Here is a 22,364-nt window from a genome sequence, read left to right on the forward strand (position 1 = left end):
TTTAACATGAGTTGAAGCACCAGAATCAATCCACCAAGTGTTAGAAGGAACTTCTGTAATGTTTGATTCGAAACATACAAAGGTCGAGTTAATGTCTTTCTTTTCTAACTAAGTCTTGCGTTTAATGCAATCATTCTTCACGTGTCCTTTCTTGCCACAAGAGAAGCACTTTACAATAAATGCTTTCTTTTCATTAGTCCATTTAATATTTCCAGACCCAGCAAATTTCTATGATTGATAATGCTTCAACTTTCTTTTCTTATTACCAGCTCCTTGAGTAGTGGCCATGACATTATGTGAACTTTCCTACCTTAATCTCAATTCTTCCTGAATACACAGGCTAGTCAACTCATTCAAGTCCCACTTATCCTTATTTGTGTTGTAGTGAATCTTGAATGGGCCAAACTGAGAAGGAAGAGAATTGAGAATAAATTGCACGAGGAAAGATTCATCAACATTCATACCTAATGTTTTAAGTTTTGTAGCTTTGTCAGCCATATTGAGGATATGATCATGAATTCCTCGAGTGTCATCATACTGAGCCGTAGTCGGTTCTTTCATTAATGTGTCAGCCAATGACTTATTAGTAGATTTAAATCTGTCTTCAATAACCTTTAAATATTCCTTTGCGCTAGTTGCAGTCGGTAATGAAGTCTTTATGTTATTTGCAATTATTATTCTTATGAACATTAAACTAAGTCTATCAGATCTTTCCCAAACCTTCATTTCATTTACTTATTCTACAGTACTTTCATCAGTCAAGCTGTAGGCTTTTCAACAAATAATGCTAAATCAAGATCTAATACACCTGTGTGAATTGCACATGTTCTAACCATTTTGAATAATTTGATCCAGAGAATATAGGGACACTTGAAGCATATGAATGTATATGCGGAAGTACCACTACAAAAATATAGAATAACATTAATGCTTTGAGTTTGTCAAAAATTGATGAACTATTAATATCATCTATATTACACCTTTGGGTGAAATATTGACATATCTAGTGTTCACTCAAAAATATTTATGGATGACTGATACCATCCTTGTGGAATAGTGTTGTTACCTTTGGGTATACAACCCTAAACTTTACAACCCTAAACTGCAAGGATATTCAAAAATAGTATCATCCTACCATATCATATAATTATTTGAATTAGATTCTCCTTTGGGATTATCTAAATATCCTAATTATATGTGTCATTATGAATATTATTTCCTTAATGTCATTTAGGACTAATTCCTTAATATTATTTTATAAGTCATTAATCTAGGTCACTTTGGTGGCTACAAGACTAATGCAATGATATAAAATAAAAATGTCCTATAAATGATAAAACTTTTATTGTAATTCATATCACAAAGGTCTATCATCTTAGGCGGCAGCTACTAGTCGGATAAAACTTAGGGAAATGAATTACAAATAATATTCATCAATTTTTTTAATTTTTACTAAGCAATTCAATAATAAAATGACCATAATAATTATTGAATATTAATGCAAAGCAATTCAATAATAAATAACAATAATTATTATTGAACATTAATGCTAAGCAATTCAATAATAAATAACAATAATAATTATTAAACATTAATGCTAAGCAATTCAATAATAAATAACAATAATAATTATTGAATATTAATGCTAAGCAATTCAATAATAAATAACAATAATAATTATTGAATATTAATGCTAAGCAATTCAATAATAAATAACAATAATAATTATTGAAAATTAATGCTAAGCAATTCAATAATAAATAACAATAATAATTATTGAATATTAATGCTAAGCAATTCAATTATAAATAATAATAATTATTATTGAATATTAATCAATACGAAAATTTATATGATAATCATGATAATATATAAATCATGCCTTCATGTGAAAGGTAAATATTATTTCACAATTTCATATATATACATGTGAATAAATAAATAAATAAAAGTTCAAAAAACAATAATTAGATTTTAATTTTATTTACCACATGTAAAATCAATAATTTATATAAATCATGCATGTGAAAGATATACATTATTTCACAATTTCATATATATACATGTGAATAAATAAATAAAAGTCCAAAAATAATAATTGGATTTTAATTTTATTTATCACATGTAAAATTAATAATTCATATGAGAAAACTATAAAATAAACCATAATTTATAGTTTTTTTAATCAAAAATTAAATCCAATCAAATAATCAAAAATATAATTATGATTACAATTAATCGTAATTATAATAAATCATATTTATCAATTTATAATTGAGAATATGAATTAAATTTCTCAATTTTTGATAAAACCATAAATATTTGAAATGGAATAAATCAGAAATATGCGAATGGTAGAACTGTAATTTTTGGCATAAATTAAACCTGAGGGTAAAATCATAAATATGTTGACAGAACATAACCTGAAATTACGAAATTTATAAGGGTAAAACTATAATTTTCATAAAACACTAGCCTCAAGGGTAAAATCGTAATTATGCCAAAAACCCTAATCTGCCTTCGCCGCCGCCGCCGCCTGCGCGAGCGGCGCTGCCGCTACTGCCTGCGACGTGGCCGCCTGTGCTCGGCTGCCAGCGGTCGCCTGTGCTCGACTGCCAGTGGTAGTTCTAGCCAGCGTGCGGCCGCTACCACCGCGGCGCTACCGCCGCGGGGCTGCTACTACTCACGCGCGGCCGCTACCGCTGCGGCGGTTCCTGCCCGCACGTGGTTGCTGCCAGCACGCGGCCGCCGCCTGTGCACAGCCTACTCACGCATGGCTGCCACTTGGGCTATTTGCCTGCGTGTGGCCGACTGTCGCATGGACGGGTTCTGGCCGTGTGCGGTCGGCCGTCTCATGGACGAGTTCCGCGTATGGGACGGATTCTGTAATGCCCGCATATGGGACAGGTTCTGTGATGTCAGCATATGAGACGGGTTCTGTGATGCCCGCATATGGGACGGGTTCTGTGATGCATACGCTACCTTGCGTGATCGCAGATTCGCAGCAAGGTCGACGGTGACCATTGCTGCTTAGTAATTCTTGGAAGATGAAGGTAATTTTATGCATCGTAAATAAATTTATAGATCTAATGCATTTGATTTCAAAAAACCTGGCTCTGATACCAATTGTAAGTAATTATGCTATATCTGAAATGCGAAAATAATTTATAAATCAAAATGTATAGATCTAAATATTACGATGCGTACCTTTTGATGCCATCTCTTCAGAGATCTGGTTTGATCTGCTAAGCACACCGTCTTTAATCCAAGATTGCTGCAGCCAGCCGCCGATCCAAAGTTGCAGGCACCATCACCGTTTGGGAGTAGATCCTTTCTCCTGAGAGTGATGGATCCAACGGAGAGGTGTGTCTGTACGTAATGCCAACGCTGTAACACTCTCTCAACCCCTAGAGGTCTTGTCCTTTTATAGGCGAGAGCAGAGGGTCTACGATGAGATCTCAGGAGATTTCCTCCCATCAAGGTTATCTCCCGAGGAAACGTTCCGTAGTGGACTTAGTCTATTGGCTAAAATATCTGAATGGAGCTAAATTAATTATTCTATTATATATCTTATTCAATTATAAAAGGGTCACATATTCTAACAATTAAAACATATAATTGCATCATATGATGCGATTGACGTGCTCACTTAAAACATACTAAATTCCATCTGGATGAACAAGGAACAACATAAATTGTCGTGAAAGATGTTAATCACTACTCAGCCGACCATCCAAAAACTTTTGGGACTTGTAAACCCTCAAAATGCACAAGGGATCATGGGTTTCAAGTTTCTTCGTCGATCTAGTTTTTTAAGAAGAGTAGTCTTTTTTTTTTCAGTCAAATATATTATGATTATTATTTTCATCAATCCGACTGCAGATAAATAGAATACAATTTGTCCCCATTGTCGGTATCTCACATCAATAATTCATTTTAAAGGAATATTCTCTTATTAAATTGGCAATTAAAAGAATACAAGTAAAATTCTACAAAAATCATAAAATTTATATTTAATAATTATAAAATATATTAAAAAAATTTATATTAATATTTTTACATGAAATAAAAATATATCAATTCATCATAAAGCTCATGCGTCAAATAAATGAATACAGTAAAGAAAATCATATATTAATTATATTCAACATATCTCGATGACATGTATGACATAATAAAAGAGAATATTAGATAGTGCACTCTCCCAATAACAAATATTTTATTTTCTTCTAATAGTGGATAAAGAAAACTCATATCGTACTCTCAATGACAAACCTAGTCGTGTCTGTCGCATGCTCAAGTGAAGATATGATTTTTTCAATAATGGATAAATGAATCATCTATTCATCACGTCCGATGATTCGTTAATCACTAAAGGATCTCGTCTTATCAATATTAGTATGTCTGTCCTTGATAAGGAATCAAAATTATCATTTATTTTCATATGTCATGTTCATTCATATATTCAAGGAAGTCATTTGATAAAATATTATGATAGATTATAATTCGTATACTATTTACTAGATTCAGTCGACTAGTAACAACACACTATAATGGACTTTTAGCTCTTTTTTATAAGGTACATATTTAATGTGGATTACTTAGCATAATCACTTATATCACATGATAATAATTACATAAATATTATATTATATTTTTTATATCTTAAACATTGGTTTGGTAGTGATATATAATATCTATTTACCTAAGTGTCACGGATGGTCTCACACACCTGCAATCCCTTCATCAATAAACTATTTGTTGCTTTTGTTTGCTTATACATATGTTTGGTAGCATGATTTGCTTTATTTTTATGTGTTTTTGTTTGAAAACTGTAAGCATAAATAATTTGTAATGCTGCAAAGCGATCACTCATCAGAATGGGCAAAACTATCCCAAAATGATTTAATTTTTACATGTCATGACTTATTTTCTATGGGCTACAATATGTATTACCCATCTCAACCCACCAGAACCTCCTGGGTAGTACCTGGCTAGATAGGGATTTGGAGTAGTGTTAGGCATTGATTGGATTTACAAGTTTATATGTTAAGCCAATGGGAACTTGCCAATGCGTCTGACACTGATAAGATCCTAAAGTCTTATCGTAAGCTCTGATACAAAATGATAAGACCCTAAAGTCTTATCGTGGAAGAAATGGGAGAAAATGGAATGATAATGATCACTTCGAGGGGATCGGCCTCCTTGATCGCTTCGAGGGGATCGGCCCTCCTTGATCACTTCGAGGGGATCGGCCTCCTAGGGTTTGTCCAAAGACAGAATAGTATTTTTCATAGATTACCTAAAAGAAGTAGTTACATCCCTATTTATAGAGTTCCACCTAGGGTCCATCAGGACTTGAACTCTAATAATAAATAAATATTAAATAAACCTCTACTTGACTCTAACTGAACCAAACCGACTCAATAAACAACTGGACTAAACAGACTCAATTAACATTATTTAAAAACTCAGAAAAAGGTTCTTAACAGTTCCTCCCTCTTCAAATCAGCCTTGTCCTCAAGGCTGAGCAGCATCAATCTCGGGGAGCTTCTCTTTCAGCACTTTAGCCATAGACTATCTGCAACGCATCACAACCTGTTGATCAAGTAAGTATGGTCTCCACTTTTTGAGAGTGTAAGCAACAGGTCGATCTTTCAGTGTAGTAATCGTTTCATGAAACTTCTGGCCCTGTATAATCAATTTTATCTTTGAACCTTTGCTATCACAAGTGAAAATCTGTCCATCAATGATTTTTACTTCGAATCTGTCATAGTCTTCAATGTGGTGGGCCAATTGGTCAACAGTCTCACTGTCCATAGAATTGTTAGTGTTACCGGTATCAATCAAAACTATAATAGGCTGATGCTCTAGAGTTCCGGCAACTTCCATAGTTTGCGGGTTAGAGTAGTCGGCTAATATATGCATTGTATGTACGGTAGGTTCAACGTCTTTATTAGAATTTATACATTCATGATCGGAGTCCAACTCTTCTACTTTCAGTTCCTCTCCAATTGGCTCAATCATCATATGCTGCCCTTGTTTACATTGGTGCTCCATACTCCACTTTTCATCATAGTACAAACTCTTTGCTGAATTTTTCTTGAGTTCTTCTTGGGTTAGTCCTCGGGTGTCAAGGCTTTGGTTGGGAATAGATATGGTGGGTGGCATATTGATCATCTGGTGGTTATCACTTCTGTTTCCATGATTTTCCCTGTTGATTTTTTTCTCATGTAGATGTGCGAATAAGATCGCAGCTATCATAGTGCGAGGTTGACGAGCCTTAACTTCACACCGGATCTCTGGAATAAGACCTTCAATAAATGTATCCAGAAGTTGTCGTTCCGACCAATCTCTAGCTTGATTTGATAATCTTTCAAACCTACTCTGATATTCCAACACTGTAGAAGTCTGACAAATTTTTGAGAGCTGTCCATCCACCTTCATGTATGAGTAGATTGTGTCACAATCTTGGGGCCCTTTTCTAGTATTTCCATATCTATGCAATGTAGAACTTGAGCTCCCACCTTGTTGAAATTTACTAAGGCTCCCCAGTAAGTCCTTTTTGAAATCATTAAGTACTTCTTGTAACCGATTCTCAATTCTAATTTCCAATGCTTCCATTTGTGCTTTCACTGAGTTATCGATGGCCATTTCGTAAGACTACAAATCTGTAATCTCAAGTCCTATTTTTGGTGTTGGTCAAGGGCATCAATCACTGCCCTATTCGGTGCTGCTGTTGTGATGCAATTGGTGGCAACACTATGGGAATGAAGGGTTGCTGCGAGGATGCGGGGATGTAGCTGTGGTCGTCGCGTGGGAGGCAGCGATGCTTGTTGCGGTCGCTGCATAGAGGGATCGCTGTTGCTGAGGGCTTGGAGGTAGCGATGGTGGTGCAGCTAGGGCAGCATCGCCAAGGGCTCACCGCTGCGATGGCTGCGACAGCGCGGATGAAAGGCAGTGTTGCTCTGTTTCTGTCACACTGCGGAAGGAGGCGCTAGTGAGAGGCAACAATGCTTGTTGCAATCGCTGCGTGGAGGGATCGCTGCTGCTGAGGGCTGGGAGGCAACGATGGTGATGTGGTTGGGGGCAGCGCCGACAAGGACTCGCCGCTGCGGTGGCTGCGATGGAGGAAGAGTTGCTGCCCTGTGTTTTTGTCACTGTGTGAGATGAGAGTGCCGAGGCTGCAAGGCGACGGTTGTGACTGCTGTGACCCAAGGAAGCAATAGCCGAGCAGCCAGGTTGAGGCTGCGTTGATGCCAACCAACAACTGCAGCAACGGAGGCAGAACAAGAGGGAGGTGACGTTGAAGCGGCCGGGGTTGAGGCTGCAGTGGTGGCAACCGGCGGCTGCAGCAAAGATGCAGAGCAAGGGGGCTGCAGCAACGGTGCAGATCGAGGGGGTTGAGGTGAAGGCTGCGGTGGCTGGCAGCAGCAGTCGTGGCAGGCTGGGCGGCGAGCGGCGTCGTCGCTGGCTGGGTAGCAGTGGCGACGGTGGTGGCAACCGGCGTTCGCAGCAGCAGCAAGAGGATTGCCCTGTTTCTCGGTCACAAGGGGGCAGAGCAAGGGGGAGTGGTGGCGGTCGTTCTCGCCCGAGCCAGGGGAAGCGGCGGCTGGGAGGCGAGCAGCGGTCGCCGCACGGTGGCTGGCAGTGGTGGTGGGTCGGCTGGAAGGCGACGGCGCTCGAGGCGCGGCTGCGATCGACGAGGGGCTGCGGCAACAAAGGAAGCTCTGTTTCTGCAACCGTTGCAACGAGGGCTACGGCAACAGGCGGCTGCGGCTGCGACCCAAGGGGGGGGCACGGCTACGGTTGCGGTGGAGAGGCAGCGGTGGTGGCGCGGCTGGGAGCAGCGTCACCAACGATCGCCGAGGAGAAGAGTCGAGCGGCTGCACTGCGACGGAAGGGGAGGCGGGCGGCGGCAGTAGGGCTGGGATCGACCTCCTAGGGTTTGTCCAAAGACAATAGTATTTTTCATAGATTATTGAAAAGAAGCAATTACATCCCTATTTATAGAGTTCCACCCAGAGTCCATCAGGACTTGAACTCTAATAATAAATAAATATTAAATAAACCTCTACTTGATTCTAATTGAACCAAACCGACTCAATAAACAATTGGACTAAACAGACTCAACAAACATTATTCAAAAGCTTAGAAAAAGGGTCCTAACAGTTCCTCCCTCTTCAAATCAGCCTTGTCCTCAAGGCTGAGCAGCATCAATCTCAGGGAGCTTCTCTTCGGCACTTTAGCCATAGACTATCTGCAACGCGTCACAACCCGTTGATCAAGTAAGTATGGTCTCCACTTTTTGAGAGTGTAAGCAACAGGTTGATTTTTCAGTGTAGTAATCGTTGCATGAAACTTCTGGCCCTGTATAATCAATTTTATCTTTGAACCTTTGCTATCACAAGTGAAAATCCGTCCATCAATAATCTTTATTTTGAATCTGTCACAGTCTTCAATGTGATGGGCCAATCGGTCAACAGTCTCACTGTCCATAGAATTGTTAGTGCTATCAGTATCAATCAAAACTATAACAGGCTGATGTTCCAGAGTTTCGCCAACTTCCATAGTTTGCGGGTTAGAGTAGTCGGCTAATGCATGCATTGTATGTATGGTAGGTCCAACCTCTGCATTAGAATTTATACCTTCATGATTGGAGTCCACATTCTTAGCTTTCGGTTCCTCTCCAATTGGTTCAATCATTAGAAGTTGCCCTTGTTTACATCGATGCTCCATACTCCATTTTTCATCATAATACAAACTCTTTGCTAATCTTTCATTGATTTCTTCTTGGGTTAGTCTTCGGGTGTCGAGGCTTTGGTTGGGAATAGATGGGGCCAGGGGCTTACTAATCATATGGTTGTTGTCACTTCTGTTTCCATGATTTTCCTTGTTGATTTTTTTCTCATGTAGATGTGCGAATGAGATCGCAGCTATCATAGTGCGGGGTTGACGAGCCTTAACTTCACACCAAATCTCTGGAATAAGACCTTCAATAAATGTATCCAGAAGTTGTCGTTCCGACCAATCTCTAGCTTGATTTGATAATCTTTCAAACATACTCTGATATTCCGACACTGTAGAAGTTTGACAAATTTTTGAGAGCTGTCCATCCACCTTCATGTCTGAGTAGATTGTGTCACAATCTTGGGGCCCTTTTCTAGTATTTCCAGATCTATGCAATGTAGAACTTGAGCTCCCACCTTGTTAAAATTTACTAAGGCTCCCCAGTAAGTTCTTTTTGAAATCATTAAGTACTTCTTGTAACCGGTTCTCAATTCTGATTTCCAATGCTTCCATTTGTGCCTTCACCGAGTTATCAGTGGCCATTGCGTAAGACTGTAAATTTGTAATCTCAACTCCTGTTTTTGGTGTCGGTTAAGGGCGTCAACACTGTCGATGCGAAGTTGCCGAGGAGGTGGACGCCAAGGACAGTGCTGCGGTCGCTGCGTTGGAGGAAGAGTAGCTGCCTTGTTTTTATCGCTGCGTGAGGTGAGAGCGCCGGGGTTGGAAGGCGATTGCGTTGATGTGGCTGTAGCTGCTACAACCCAAGGGGCGATCGCCGAGCAACGGGGTTGAGGCTGCGGTGATAGCAACCTGTGGTTGTGGCAGAATATGCTAAGTAAGGGGGAGGCGGCGTTGATGCGGCCGAGGTTGAGAAGAGGAATTAATGTTGCGTGCGCTGCTGGGGTTGAGGCAAGGCAGCGTACTTGCTACTGTTGCTGCGTTCGCTGTTGGAGGGTGACTGCTGCAGAACGAAGGGTTGGTCGTTGGCCGGGAGCGACGACGGTGGTTACAATCGACTGCTACGGCAGTAGAGGGTGCCACTGTTTTTGTTGCTGCGTGGCGGTTCTGTTTTTTTGGCACCACCGAAGGAGTTGGCCGGAAAGATCACGAGCGGTTGAGGAGAAGGCTGCGGTGGCTGGCAGCACCGGTGGTCACTGGCCGGAGCGCAGCGTTGGCGGTGGAGAAAAAGGCAGCGAGCGTCGTCGCTGGCCGGGAAGTTGCGATGCTGGAGATGGGAAACAGGGTGCTCTGTTTCTATTGCACCACAGCCGGAACCGCTGGCGATGCTGGCAACGGCGGCGCGGCGGTGATCGTGCGGCCGAGAAGCAGCGGCAGCGGTGGAGAAGCAGGAGTCGGCGGTGTCACGGTTGGGAACAAGGGCAACCGGTGAGTTGCCCTGTTTCTGGCACTACGGATGCAGAGCAAGGAGGATCGGCTGCTGGGAGGCGTGCGGCGGTCGTCGCACGGTGGCCCGCAGCAGTGATGGGTAGGCTAATCGGCGACGGCGCTGGAGGGGAAGAGGATTGCTGGAGGCGGCGCGGCTGGTGGAGGCGCGGCTGCGATCGACGAGGGGCTGTGGCAACAGAGGAACTCTGTTTCTGCAACCGTTGCAACGAGGGGCTGCGGCAACAGGCGGCTGCGGCTGCGACCCAAGGGGGGGGCACGGCTAGGGTTGCAGTGGAGAGGCAGCGGTGGTGGCGCGGCTGGGAGCAGCGTCACCAACGATCGCCGAGGAGAAGAGTCGAGCGGCTGCGCTGCGACGCAAGGGGAGGCGGGCGGCGGCAGTAGGGCTGGGATGGACGCTGGCAGCGTCGTCTCCTGGCCGGGGAACAGCGGCGGTGGTGGTCGCCGGCCGGGAAGCGGGGCAATGGTGGGCGCTGGCCGGAGAGCAGCGACGGCCGGCGGGTGCGCTGGCCGGACGCAGGGGAAGCAGGGGTGCGTGGCTGCGGTTGCTGCTTCTTCTTTCTTTCTTTTTGATAGCTTCGTTGCAACGAAGGATCGCTGCTCTGATACCTAATGATAAGACCCTAAAGTCTTATCGTCGCTCTGATACCAAATGATAAGACCCTAAAGTTTTATCGTAGCTCTGATACCAAATGATAAGACCCTAAAGTCTTATCGTCGCTCTGATACCAAATGATAAGATCCTAAAGTCTTATCGTGGAAGAAAGAGGAGAAAAGAGAATGATAAGACTTTAGGGTCTTATCAGACACCTGGTGAGTAATCGTTTGCATACTTGTGACTAATTGTTTGTCTTCTAAATCTTTGTTTTCTTCTTACTCTCTTTTCTTTATTTACTCACCTTTACGTTTTTGAAGTGAGTCTAAAGGAATATTTTCAAGGTCAACGAAGGCTTCTTAGGATAAAAAACTCACAAAAAGAGATAGAATCTCGGATTGATAAGGTTAAGTCCCAAGTAGATCTATTGACAGAAGACACCAAAGACTCAATACAACACCTACACGAAATCATGACGAAATTCACATCTAGGATTACATTGCTCACAAGGGCTTTTAATAAGGAAGAGAGTAACACATATATTGCTTTGTTATAAAACTTGAGGGCACCCGAGCCGCATTGCTACGGGATTGCCAAGGATACGAAGGAGCTTGAGAATTTCTTTTTTGATATGGAATAATACTTCTGAGCTACGAGACTCGATTCTATAAAAACTAAAGTTTCAATAGTAACCATGTACCTAAATGAGGATATAAAACTTTGGTGACAAACATGTTAGTAAGAGATCCAACAATGTCAATGTTGAGTAGACACATGAGAGGACTTAAAGCGGGAATTGAGAACTCAATTCCTACCCATGAATATGGAGTTCATCACAGGAAGGAAGATGGGATAACTCTACCAAAGTACTTCAATTCGAGACTATATGAAATAATTTTAGCATTGATGCTAGACATACAGGTAATGTCCGAGAAGGACAAGCTATTTAGCTTCCTCAATAAACTAAAGTTATAGGCACAACATGAACTAAATCAAAGGAATGTAATCGATGTGGTCGAGACAATCGTAACTTCGGAAAGGCTCATTGACTTTGTTTTGCCGGAGGGAAAAAAGATAATCTTTGAAAAATCGCCCATCTAAGTATTTCCAAGCGAAGAAGTCCAGAATTGAGCAAAAGAAAAGGGGTTCCCATAAAGGTTCAAGTTCAAAAGGTAAGACCCTAAAACCTGATAAATGTTTCTTATGTGGAGGACTGCACATGGTGAGGAAGCGCCCACAAAAGCAAGCACTCAATGCATTGACAAATATCAATTCATCCCCTAGATTAGATAAGAGCAAGGTCATCACCCTTAGTTCAGGAAGTTTAGAATCTAACATGAGCGATAAGGAGTTACAAGGATCTTAGATGGGAGCAATGCATTTGTTGAATGTGTTGCGAGATCAAGTGAGGGAGAACATAAAAATGATGCCTAAAAATCAGGGAGTAGCAAGCTGATGTATGTACACATCAAATTAAATGACTGATAATTCATTTGTTGAATGATATATGTGGTTATCAAGTTAAATGGCTGACAACTCATGCGATGGTGGACACCAATGGCGAAAACGATGAAGAAGTAGACAGATTTAAAAAGACGACCATAAGAGTTTAAAGTAAAAAACTTGGTGTTAGTGAAACTCTAACCAACATCACTCTAGTTTATTAGGCATAAAGTGTATAAGGGACTGATACTCAAGTATGAAAAACTTTTCCTAATTATTAGTAAGGTAGGCAACTCAAAAATTACAATGTCTTTCATGCAAGTAACTTGAAAGCCTAACACTCAGAACCGCAATACGCTTCCCAAAGTATTCCAACTTAATTAACCCTCACCAAAGTCTCCTATAAAAAATGAGTTGAAATCATTTTAGCAGATCACAAGACAAAACTATCTAACAAAGTAGAGCATATCGAGTACTTGATGAAATGGTAAAAGCTTCCTCGAACAGAAGCTAATTGGGAGTCTGAAGATGCCTTGTAATATTAAGAAGTAATCATTAAAACCTACTAGCAAGCATTAACGAGGATGTCGATAGTTTGAGTGGCGAGAATCTCACAAACGATTGTCGCGTACCCATAATACTTTCGTTAGTAGATTGTTCATCGCTTTTGTTTACTTGTATATATACTTGGCAATGTGTTTTATTTTATTTTTATGTTTTTGTTTGAAAACTGTAATTAAGAATAGTTTACAATGCTGCAGAATTACCGTTCACCATAATAGATAAAACTATCCCAAAATGATCAAATTTTCGTATATCATAACATGTTTTCTACAAGCAACAGTGTAGAGAAAAACATCAACCATCTTAGCATCCCAGAATCTCTCAAGTGGCACATGGCTAAATGGGGGTTTGGAGTAATATTGGGCATTGATTAGATGTGCAAGTTCATATATTAAGCCTATAGAAACTTGTCATTGCTCCTAACACCTAGTGAGTAGTCATTTGCGGAGTTGTGACCGTTCATTTATCTTCTAAAGTCCTAATTTTTTCTTTTCTCTTTTTTTTTCTTTTACACACAAAGTGTTTGTTGAATTACTTATAAAGTTATTTTTTCACGAGATATCGGGACTTTTTCATCATTTGCTTTCGAACTAATCAATTTGTTCTTTTATAAGTTCTTCTGAGCGAGGTTACAATTAGGATGACCTTTTATGGAGGAATAACGCAATGATGCCTTATGACTTAAGCAATCCCAACTAAATCCATGACATAAGGTTAAAGATTCAAAATCCCAATTAACATAGTATCAACTAAACTAAGCTTTATAGTTTATCGCAAGGTCAATTAATGGATTTGAAACCTCGAATAGTGCCTTCACCATTTATCATTTGGAAAAAGAATAATCATATCAATATTATCAACATAATATCAAAATAATTAAAAAAAAACTCATCAATTTTAAATCATAATTTTTAATAAATATTTTAAATTTATTAAATAATAAAATCATGAGTTATCAACACCCTCACTAGAATCGTCCAATTGATTTGAACTGGATAAGTTTTCTGCAAGAACCAACTGAACCAACATAAAATTCACTTAAGACTGGTCTAAATCATCCTAACCCAGTCTAATTTTCACTTTAACGGATCCAATTTAGGTTAAACCAACTTAAACCTGGCAAGCCAAGTTAAGAATAACTCGATCAAAATTGGTCCGGTCGAGTCAATTAGAGGGCTCCAACCGGACGACACGGGCCACTTGATCATGTCCCGCTAAGGAGGCATAGAAGCTGCGCCCGTGTGCCACGGGCTAAAGGAAGTGGCTCGGCCCGCGTCTAGTGCACAGGCGCATGGGGCCAAATCTGGACCAAGCCTAATAGGCCATGAACCGGACACGTGCGACATGACTGAACCGACGGGCCCCATGGGCTGAACAGATCAGCACCCAGACCAAACACGTACGGTGGTTAGTCTCACCGGGTCCAGTCTGCGGTCTGACTTCGCTCAGACCGAATCCCAACAATCAATCCCCCGGTTCCGATTTCAAACCATATTAAACTAATTAACATGATATTAAACACGTCCTATTTAATATAAATATGGAATTATAATAATTCGAATTAAATAAACACATGAATTAACCCATTAATCAATAGAGATTTTAATATGCAGCATGTTACCAAATAATTAATTCAATTTGATTTGAAATAAAAAAACAAGTATTTCATAAAATTTATCGATTAAATAAATCAACATGCCAAACTAATCAGATCAACTTTATCCTTACTAAAATGGAGTGAGCTAAATAACATAATCGGTACATTTTTACTGCATAAATACAATATGGCAAAGTGTAAGAACGTAAACTTAGGAGCACAAATGGCAACGATCCAATTTACTCCAAACAAAAGCATAACAAAGATGTCGATCTGTGCAGTTGCATAACAAAATTGTCGAGCGAACGACGTTAATGTTCCATTCTCGTCAACAGGAATTCAGACATCATATGATATTAAGTAAGAATAGCAAATAATTGTTGTAGATGCAGTCAACATCAGAACAGGAATGCCTTCGAGAATTTTGGGAAGAAGAGAAGACTATGGACTGAAACAACAGCAGCAGCTCCTACTATTCTATTCTGCAAAGCGGAATTCCACTCGAAACAGGAAGGGTAGTTTCGTCCGATTACTTCGTCGTGAGACTAAACCGGCTCGGGCTGGGGGAACGCCCCCAAAGCCCTGACACCGACATATGCTACGATCACCTTGTCCAATCACCCATCAATGTTGGATTAATTACGACATTACTCGCTCTTAATTTCCGTCCCTTCGATCGTTAAAGGGTTTCACCCCTCCCCGTTTCTCCATCGGCCCCCTCTTGACGAAGGGGCTTCCTCCTCCGTCTCTGCGGCATCGCTTTCGTTCCTTTTGTTTCCCTTATTTGCCTTCTCAGCGTTGATCGGGATCGTTCCACCGCCAGCCTTACAGAGAGCGACACGTTGAGGTATGCAGTCGGATCCGACGGTCATTAGCTTGAGGCCTGGCGGCGGCGGCAACCGAGGCAGCAAACTCCCAGCCCCCCGCTTCGATTCTGCCTCCCTCGGCTCCTCGGATATTCCTGTCCTCCGGCCCCACGGCGGCGCCGGTGCAGCTCTTTCGCTCAAGGTCCCTGGAGAGTTCTTTTATTGATCTATGGTTTTCGCTCATTGGGATAAAGTTCGTGCCTTTAAGCGGTTTCGTGCCGTGTTCCAGCTAGGGCTTTTGGTTTCTCTATGTTGGATTTAGTGATTTGTTGATGTGATTATCTTGCGGTTGATCTGGCTTGTCTTGCCCGTGTTGGGACGATTTTGCTGGGAAATTTAGACTTTTATTCGAACTCTTCAGTGTTTGAACTCAAATTTCGTGCGTTTCAAACGTCAAAGATTTTTTTCCCAGCATTTAATACGACAAAAATTGAATCTGGCAAGTTTCTAGAATCGTGAATGCTTTCTACGTGATTGTTAGTATGAAAGGTGAGCCCATGCATTTCGTATTCAATTGAATTTGTAAATACTTTTCAAGGATGCACATTATTTAATGTTTATTTTTATATAATTTGGAAGCATTATACTCGAAATAATGCCTTGAGGTTGTAAACTTGTGTCTTGAAATTGTTAATACTGTAATTTAATTTGAGATCTATTGAATATAATGCAAATACTGTTGGTCTGTTGGATCATTGTCCCATTATATGCTATCCAATTTCTGATGTTCATTATGTTTGATATGCTTGACATCTTGTCCATATGTTGTTTGTGAGACAACTATGTTGTTTATTTCTTTTTTATGTGTTAGTTTTGAGAGTAGCTGTTACAAGACTTCTTTATAATGCATAATTCTCCTGGCAGACTTGGGATGCAAGATTTGAGAACCGTGAGCGCATTTGTTACACAAAGGATCAACTTTTACAAATCCGTGAGGTACATATGAATTTTGGTTTGGACTGATTTTTTTTTAATATTAGCTCTGATCTATGGGTACGTCACCTTGTTGATCTTTAATTTTAGCCTTTGAGGAAGCTTTGGTCTGTTACAATCCCTTTTCTTTCAGAAAGTTTTTCATCTTGTACTTGATTAAAAAAACATCCACCTTTTTTCCCAAAATAATTCCTAATTTTCCCCCTTTTTTTGGTTGGGGGGTTCAAGATTAATTCATATTGCAAAATTTTTTTAGACGCTCATAATTGCTAGAGTTAATTTTTTATGTAAATCATTCCCATATCTAGTGAAGCTACTTGTTGTTTTGATTTTAGTGTGCTGTATTTTGCTGATAGAATTAGTGTCATTTCTTAAATTAGTGTTTGGGAAGAATGCTGTTAGCTTTGCCATTTGTGAACATTTCTTGTCATCAACAAATGTAATCCCATCATAAGAAAAACCCTCTCCTGCATCAAACAAGATGAAAGCTTTGTGCCAAATAAATGAGCTAAATGAAGGTATTCGTTTTATTGGATACAATATCTTCAATCATGTTCTTGATATGGCTTTGACTTTTTTTACTTGACAGCATGTTGAAGCTCTTGAAGATATTCTGAAAATCAAGCAGGAGATCGAGGCTGGTTTGTTCATTGAAGACCAAACATGGAGTCACGGTGATGCAAATGTATGTTGAGATCATTTTGTGTGGAATGGCATACATTTTGAAAATGTTTTTTCTTTTTGGTGTACTTGTAGAGAGTACAGTGGAGCAGTTCGAACAGACTAGATATTTGGTCTTCTAAGATATATTTAGTATGGATATTTCATGCTTGTTACTTTTAAGAATGTTTGAACATTTGGTGACGTCTTGTGTAGTTTTATGTGAATATTTTCTGTTCAAGCTTCTTCAGGCTTCTGCATGTATTATTTAAATAACTATTTTTGCTTGCCAGTTGCTGAGTCAATCACAGAACCATTATTATGAACCCGACAATCGTGATTGGCGTGGCCGATCAGGGCAGTTGCCTTCACTTAAAGATGAGAATCCTGACAACAAAGAATCAAATATCTTGAGCTCCAGATCTCGTGAAACAAACCAATTGAACAGGCAGGAGCAACCAAGCAGCCAGTTCTCTTCAAAAGTCCAAGTTTCTTCGACCCAGGTTGTGTATTAATTAGTTAAAATGCTTGCAAATATCTTTTTTTTTTTCCTTATCTGACCCTGACTAATAAAGCAAATGCTGTCTGTATCTGTTATCTTTTAAAGCCTACGTCTCTTGCTAGTTATTGTTTATTATGTTCTTTTGGCTTGCTTCTGTTCTTGAATTATTTGTATCATTTATCTCCTAATAAAATATCAGAATTGATGTTGTGTCTCTGATGATTAAGTTATTCATCATGCTTATCTTTCAAGATTAATTCATAAATCATACATATAATGGTTTCTTCGTAGTTTGTTGTCTGTTCCTTCCAGAATTCATAAATCATGCTTATTTTGAGGGTTCTCTTGTTCATTCCTTAACTTGGTTCAAGTTCATGTTATTCTTCTTCATCTATGACATTCTAGCGGCTGAACTATGACATGTTCAATTTTACTTTGCATGTTTAAGCTTATGTTCGTCAATTGGCTATTTAACAGTTTCTTATCTCGACATCCTCTGTCCTCAGTATTTTTCAACAAGGTGACATTTATTATCGGAAGCCTCATTGTGTCTGCTGAATCTTTTGTGTTTTTCTGATATATTGCCGATGGATAGATGCTACTGGTAGCTTTGTGCCTTTGTGATCAACTTGTTTATGTATTCTAAGCTTCCATAATAATTGCCTTAACAAAAGTCTGGTATCTCTTGCTGAGCTTTAATGGAATCCAACAGGAAACATATTTGTTGACTTTTCTCTTACAAGGTAGCAATTGGTGTATGTATAACAAGGATTTAGGTTTTTGGTATGGTGCCTTTGTGATTCAGACATTAGTTCTAATTAATTTCTCTACAGTACCATACTGTTTTGTTCATCCTTGTAACTAAATTTTCTTACTCATGCCTTAATTTGAAACAACAAAGAATATCCTTAATTCCAGTGATTTGAAAAGCGCTAGGCGCCAAGGTCCAAAAATGCCCGAGGCGTTAGGCGCTCGCCCCCAACGAAACGAGACTCTAAAATATAAAAATATATAACATAATTATTTAAAGTTTTAAATAAAAATATGCTATTAAATTAACAGTATTAAAATCAAAATAATATATTATTAATCTAATAAATACAGATACATTATTGTTACTAGTATAATGTTAACAGTATACTTTCGAAAGAGGAGAAGAAAGAGGAGTGTAAGGGAAGACCGAGGGTGCAGTGATAGCGGTAAAAGTGAGCAGCGGCAGCGAGAGCGGCGACAGTGGCAACGACAGCGAGCAGCGGCAGCGGCGAGCAACGGGAGCAGGAGCGGGAGCGACGATAGCGGCAGCAAGCAGCGGTAGCGTGAACGGCGAGCAGGGTTAGGGTTGGGCAGCGACAGCTGATATCGGTGCTTTAGTTGGTTCGATTGAACCAACTAAAGCACCGGAGACCGAACCAGACATAAAATGCTGGTTCGGTCGCCTGGTTTAACCCAGGCGCTCGCCCTGGGCGCCTCTTTGAAGCGCGTCGCCTAGAAGTGTGAAGTGAGGTGCTCGGGCCTCGCCTCGCCTGAGCGCCTAGGCGAGCGCCCGAGCGCCTATTGAAATCACTGCTTCATTCCAATTGCTGTCAAAGAATGTAGTTTTATTCAAGATGGCATATGTGCCCATAAGGTGCCAGCAGGTAAATAGTGATGCCTATATCTGTTTATAAGCATGGTTAGTTCCTGGATGTTAGAGCCTTGAGAGACATGTTAGAAAGAGAGAGAAAAGATCCAAGTATTTGTCTGCATTGTTTATTGTTTGAAAATAAAACTATAGGTGTTTATGGTTGACTGATCTGGAAATGCATAAGCAATCATGTCTTATGAACTGTGATACCTTTTTTGTCCTTTTGCAAGGGATTGTTGCTTTTCTTTTGTTGGAACATTAGTCCTTCAAGCCTGCAAGGTCCCTCGACTTGTTAAGCATCCCTCTTACTTATGCCTATGAACTCCCATTTCTTGTCCATAATTTTGATATTTGGTTCTTTTTAAATGCAAATTTTAGGGAGGGCCTGCTGCTGCTCTTATTAAGGCTGAAGTACCATGGTCTGCTCGAAGAGGGAGTCTTACTGAGAAAGAACGGGTCCTGAAAACAGTAAAAGGGTAATTGACCTAATTCTTTAGTTCAGCCTTGTTGCAAATGTTGGTCAAATGGTATTGTATAGTTATTTAGGGTAATTGACCTAAAATATATGTGTGCAACTTTTTTGGTGTTGCATCTGTTGTATACTGGTTTGGGTTTCACTACTATATTCTTTTCATGTAACCTCAATATTGTTGTCTATATGCAATCCTATATGGCAATATTGCTTAACTTGCTTTTTTTTCAATTTTCAAATGGAAGCAACTATATGTAAAGGCTGTGTCAAAATCTACATTTCCTGTGATGTCTTTTCTGCAGTATTTTGAACAAGCTGACACCCGATAAATTTGATCTTCTCAAGGGTCAACTAATCGATGCTGGAATTACAACACCTGATATCCTGAAGGTTCTTACTTTGCTTTTATGTACTAAAATTCACTCCTGAGAAGCTCATTTGGTTGTGTTATTCTAGATTTAACTTGGTTAACACACTAACGCTGCAGGGTGTCATTACACTCATATTTGAGAAAGCTGTTCTTGAACCAACTTTCTGCCCCATGTATGCTCAACTCTGTTCTGATCTAAATGAAAAGCTACCCTCGTTCCCCTCCGAGGAAGCTAATGGGAGGGAGATTAGCTTCAAGCGAATACTGTTGAATAATTGTCAGGAAGCATTTGAAGGTGCTGGCCAACTGAGGGCTGATATAAGAAAGATGACTGATGAAGACCAAGAAATGGAACGAAGGGATAAAGAGAGAATGGTGAAACTTCGTACTCTTGGTAATATTCGCCTTATTGGTGAGCTTTTGAAGCAGAGGATGGTCCCTGAAAAAATTGTCCATCATATTGTTCAGGTAAATTTTCTGTGGTAACTTTTTGTCTGTTTACAGCATCTGATGATGTGTTCCTTTAAATGCTTGTGTGATTATTGCAAGTAGGAGCTACTGGGGCCTGATAACAAAGCCTGTCCTGCTGAAGAGAATGTTGAAGCAATCTGCCAGTTGTTTAACACCATCGGTAAACAATTGGATGAGAGCCCCAAATCTCGGCGTTTCAATGATGCCTATTTCAATCGGCTGAAAGAGCTAATAACCATTCCACAGCTTGCATCTCGTCTAAGATTTATGGTCCAAGATGTGCTTGATTTACGTGCCAATAACTGGATCCCTCGTCGTGAGGAGGTATCTTTTCCACTTCTTTAGCCGTTTTCATTCACAGATTTAGCATTCCCTTTGTGAAGAATTAGAATTTTCTTAACCTTATTGGAGTTTTTCATATTTTGTTACATGCCCTGATGAGGTAGATTAATTGGTCGAAACTGATTTGAATAATGTAAATAAGAGTTGGACACTTTTGTCAGTTTTCTTGACACTTCGTTGATTGCCTGGTTATGTAGGTAAAGGCCAAGACAATTACTGAAATCCATAGTGAGGCAGAAAAGAATCTTGGATTGCGTCCTGGATCAACTGCAAGCCTGAGAAATAGTCGCAATACTGGTGGTTTTCCGGTAAACCGACCTGGAACAGGAGGTATGATGCCTGGGATGCCTGGAGTACGAAAAATGCCAGGGATGCCTAATCCAGATGGGGACAGTTGGGAAGTTCCACGCAGCAAGTCGATAACCAGGGGTGAAGCTAGAAGTGTACAGAAACCTTTGGTGGCAAAGCCATCCCCCATAAACCCTAAGTTATTACCTCAAGGTAGTGGTGGCCTGGTAGCTGGTATGACCAGTGCCTTGTTGCAGGGAAATGGTCCACAGGCTCGTTCTTCTAGTCTTGTCACGGGCACAAAAGACTCTCCGTCTCGAAACCTTCCCTTGAGGCCCGGTGGCCGAGCTTTATCTCCTTTGATCTCAGATAAGCCAGTGCCAACTCCGAAGTTTAATACTAATGAACTGCATAAGAAAACAATTGCGCTTCTGGAAGAATATTTTCATATCCGCCTCATAGATGAAGCACTTCAATGCATTGAGGAACTTAATAGCCCTGAATACTACCCAGAGGTTGTCAAAGAAGCCGTAAATCTGGCTCTGGAAAAGGGGCCTTCATGTATGGAACCTGTTATGAGGCTACTGGAGTATTTAGTGGTCAATAAGATTTTTACTTCTAGGGATCTGGGGACAGGTTGTTTGCTTTATGCTGCCATCCTTGACGACATTGGAATTGATCTACCGAGAGCACCTACTTATTTTGGTGAAATTACCGGTAAACTGGTTCTTGCTGGTGGCATAGATCTCACGGTAGTGGAGCAAATTCTCAAGAAAGTTGAAGATCCACTGTTTCGATCAATGATATTTGATGCTGTGACGAAAGCTATTCGAACCAGCCCAAACGGTCAGTCGATATTGAGCGGGCAGGCAGCCATCATCAGTGCGTGTGAGAAGCTGTTATCCTGATTTAGCTGTAGTAGCTGCTAGTTAAAAGTTGCTTGCTGCTTGAAAAAGGTTCCTACTTTTGTTCCCTATTCCATTATCTTCTTTCATTTGTCTTTCCCTGCCTTAACTATGAGTACGATGCAATTTCTTCAAGAGCATCTGTGAGGAACCATATGAGCTGTATATTTCTGCGAGGTAACATGAATTTAATTATTGAATCAAGAAGCATGCCATGAGAATTCGGCCATCACTGCGGTTTAAGAATGTGATGATGAGTTGTGTATATAATTTGTTTTCGTTTGTGTTCTCAATGTTTTTGCCCCTACTTATCCTTCATTTGCATGCCTCAAGATCTAACCTATCGATCACCCAGGAAGAAGCTCACTTGTAGACTGGAGGTGGGTAAGGGTAGGACCAGATTTGGATATCAATTACCATGCAATTGTTGACACACTGTTTGAACCCCATCTATGGTGTTGTCTTCCATGGCTTTTGTCATGAACCCAAAAGCTAAAGCCTGATGGCAGTGCATCACCTTCTGAGTGCATGTCAATTG

At 40.3% G+C, this 22,364-nt stretch overlaps 1 protein-coding gene across 1 annotated transcript; it reads left to right on the plus strand.

The window, feature by feature from the left end:
• The first annotated feature begins 15,096 nt into the window (after window positions 1-15,096).
• Window positions 15,097-22,055, plus strand: LOC135622574 (eukaryotic translation initiation factor-like). Its single transcript, XM_065124544.1, has 9 exons — window positions 15,097-15,401; window positions 16,124-16,195; window positions 16,782-16,877; window positions 17,146-17,355; window positions 19,357-19,454; window positions 19,753-19,840; window positions 19,938-20,288; window positions 20,373-20,615; window positions 20,831-22,055. The coding sequence occupies exons 1-9, from the start codon at window positions 15,243-15,245 to the stop codon at window positions 21,827-21,829; spliced, it is 2,316 nt and encodes a 771-aa protein (XP_064980616.1). The 5' UTR covers window positions 15,097-15,242; the 3' UTR covers window positions 21,830-22,055.
• The last annotated feature ends 309 nt before the right edge of the window (window positions 22,056-22,364 follow it).

This window comes from Musa acuminata, chromosome BXJ1-3, assembly GCF_036884655.1.
Source record: "Musa acuminata AAA Group cultivar baxijiao chromosome BXJ1-3, Cavendish_Baxijiao_AAA, whole genome shotgun sequence".
In the NCBI taxonomy this organism is placed as follows: Eukaryota; Viridiplantae; Streptophyta; class Magnoliopsida; order Zingiberales; family Musaceae; genus Musa; species Musa acuminata.

Excerpts from the sequence above, each read along its gene's own strand:
- LOC135622574 (XM_065124544.1), top strand. The coding sequence starts at position 15,243 with ATGCAGTCGGATCCGACGGTCATTAGCTTGAGGCCTGGCGGCGGCGGC. Across the intron at positions 15,402-16,123 it reads GTGCAGCTCTTTCGCTCAAG|ACTTGGGATGCAAGATTTGA; the intron begins GTCCCTGGAGAG and ends TTCTCCTGGCAG. Across the intron at positions 19,841-19,937 it reads CAACACCTGATATCCTGAAG|GGTGTCATTACACTCATATT; the intron begins GTTCTTACTTTG and ends CTAACGCTGCAG.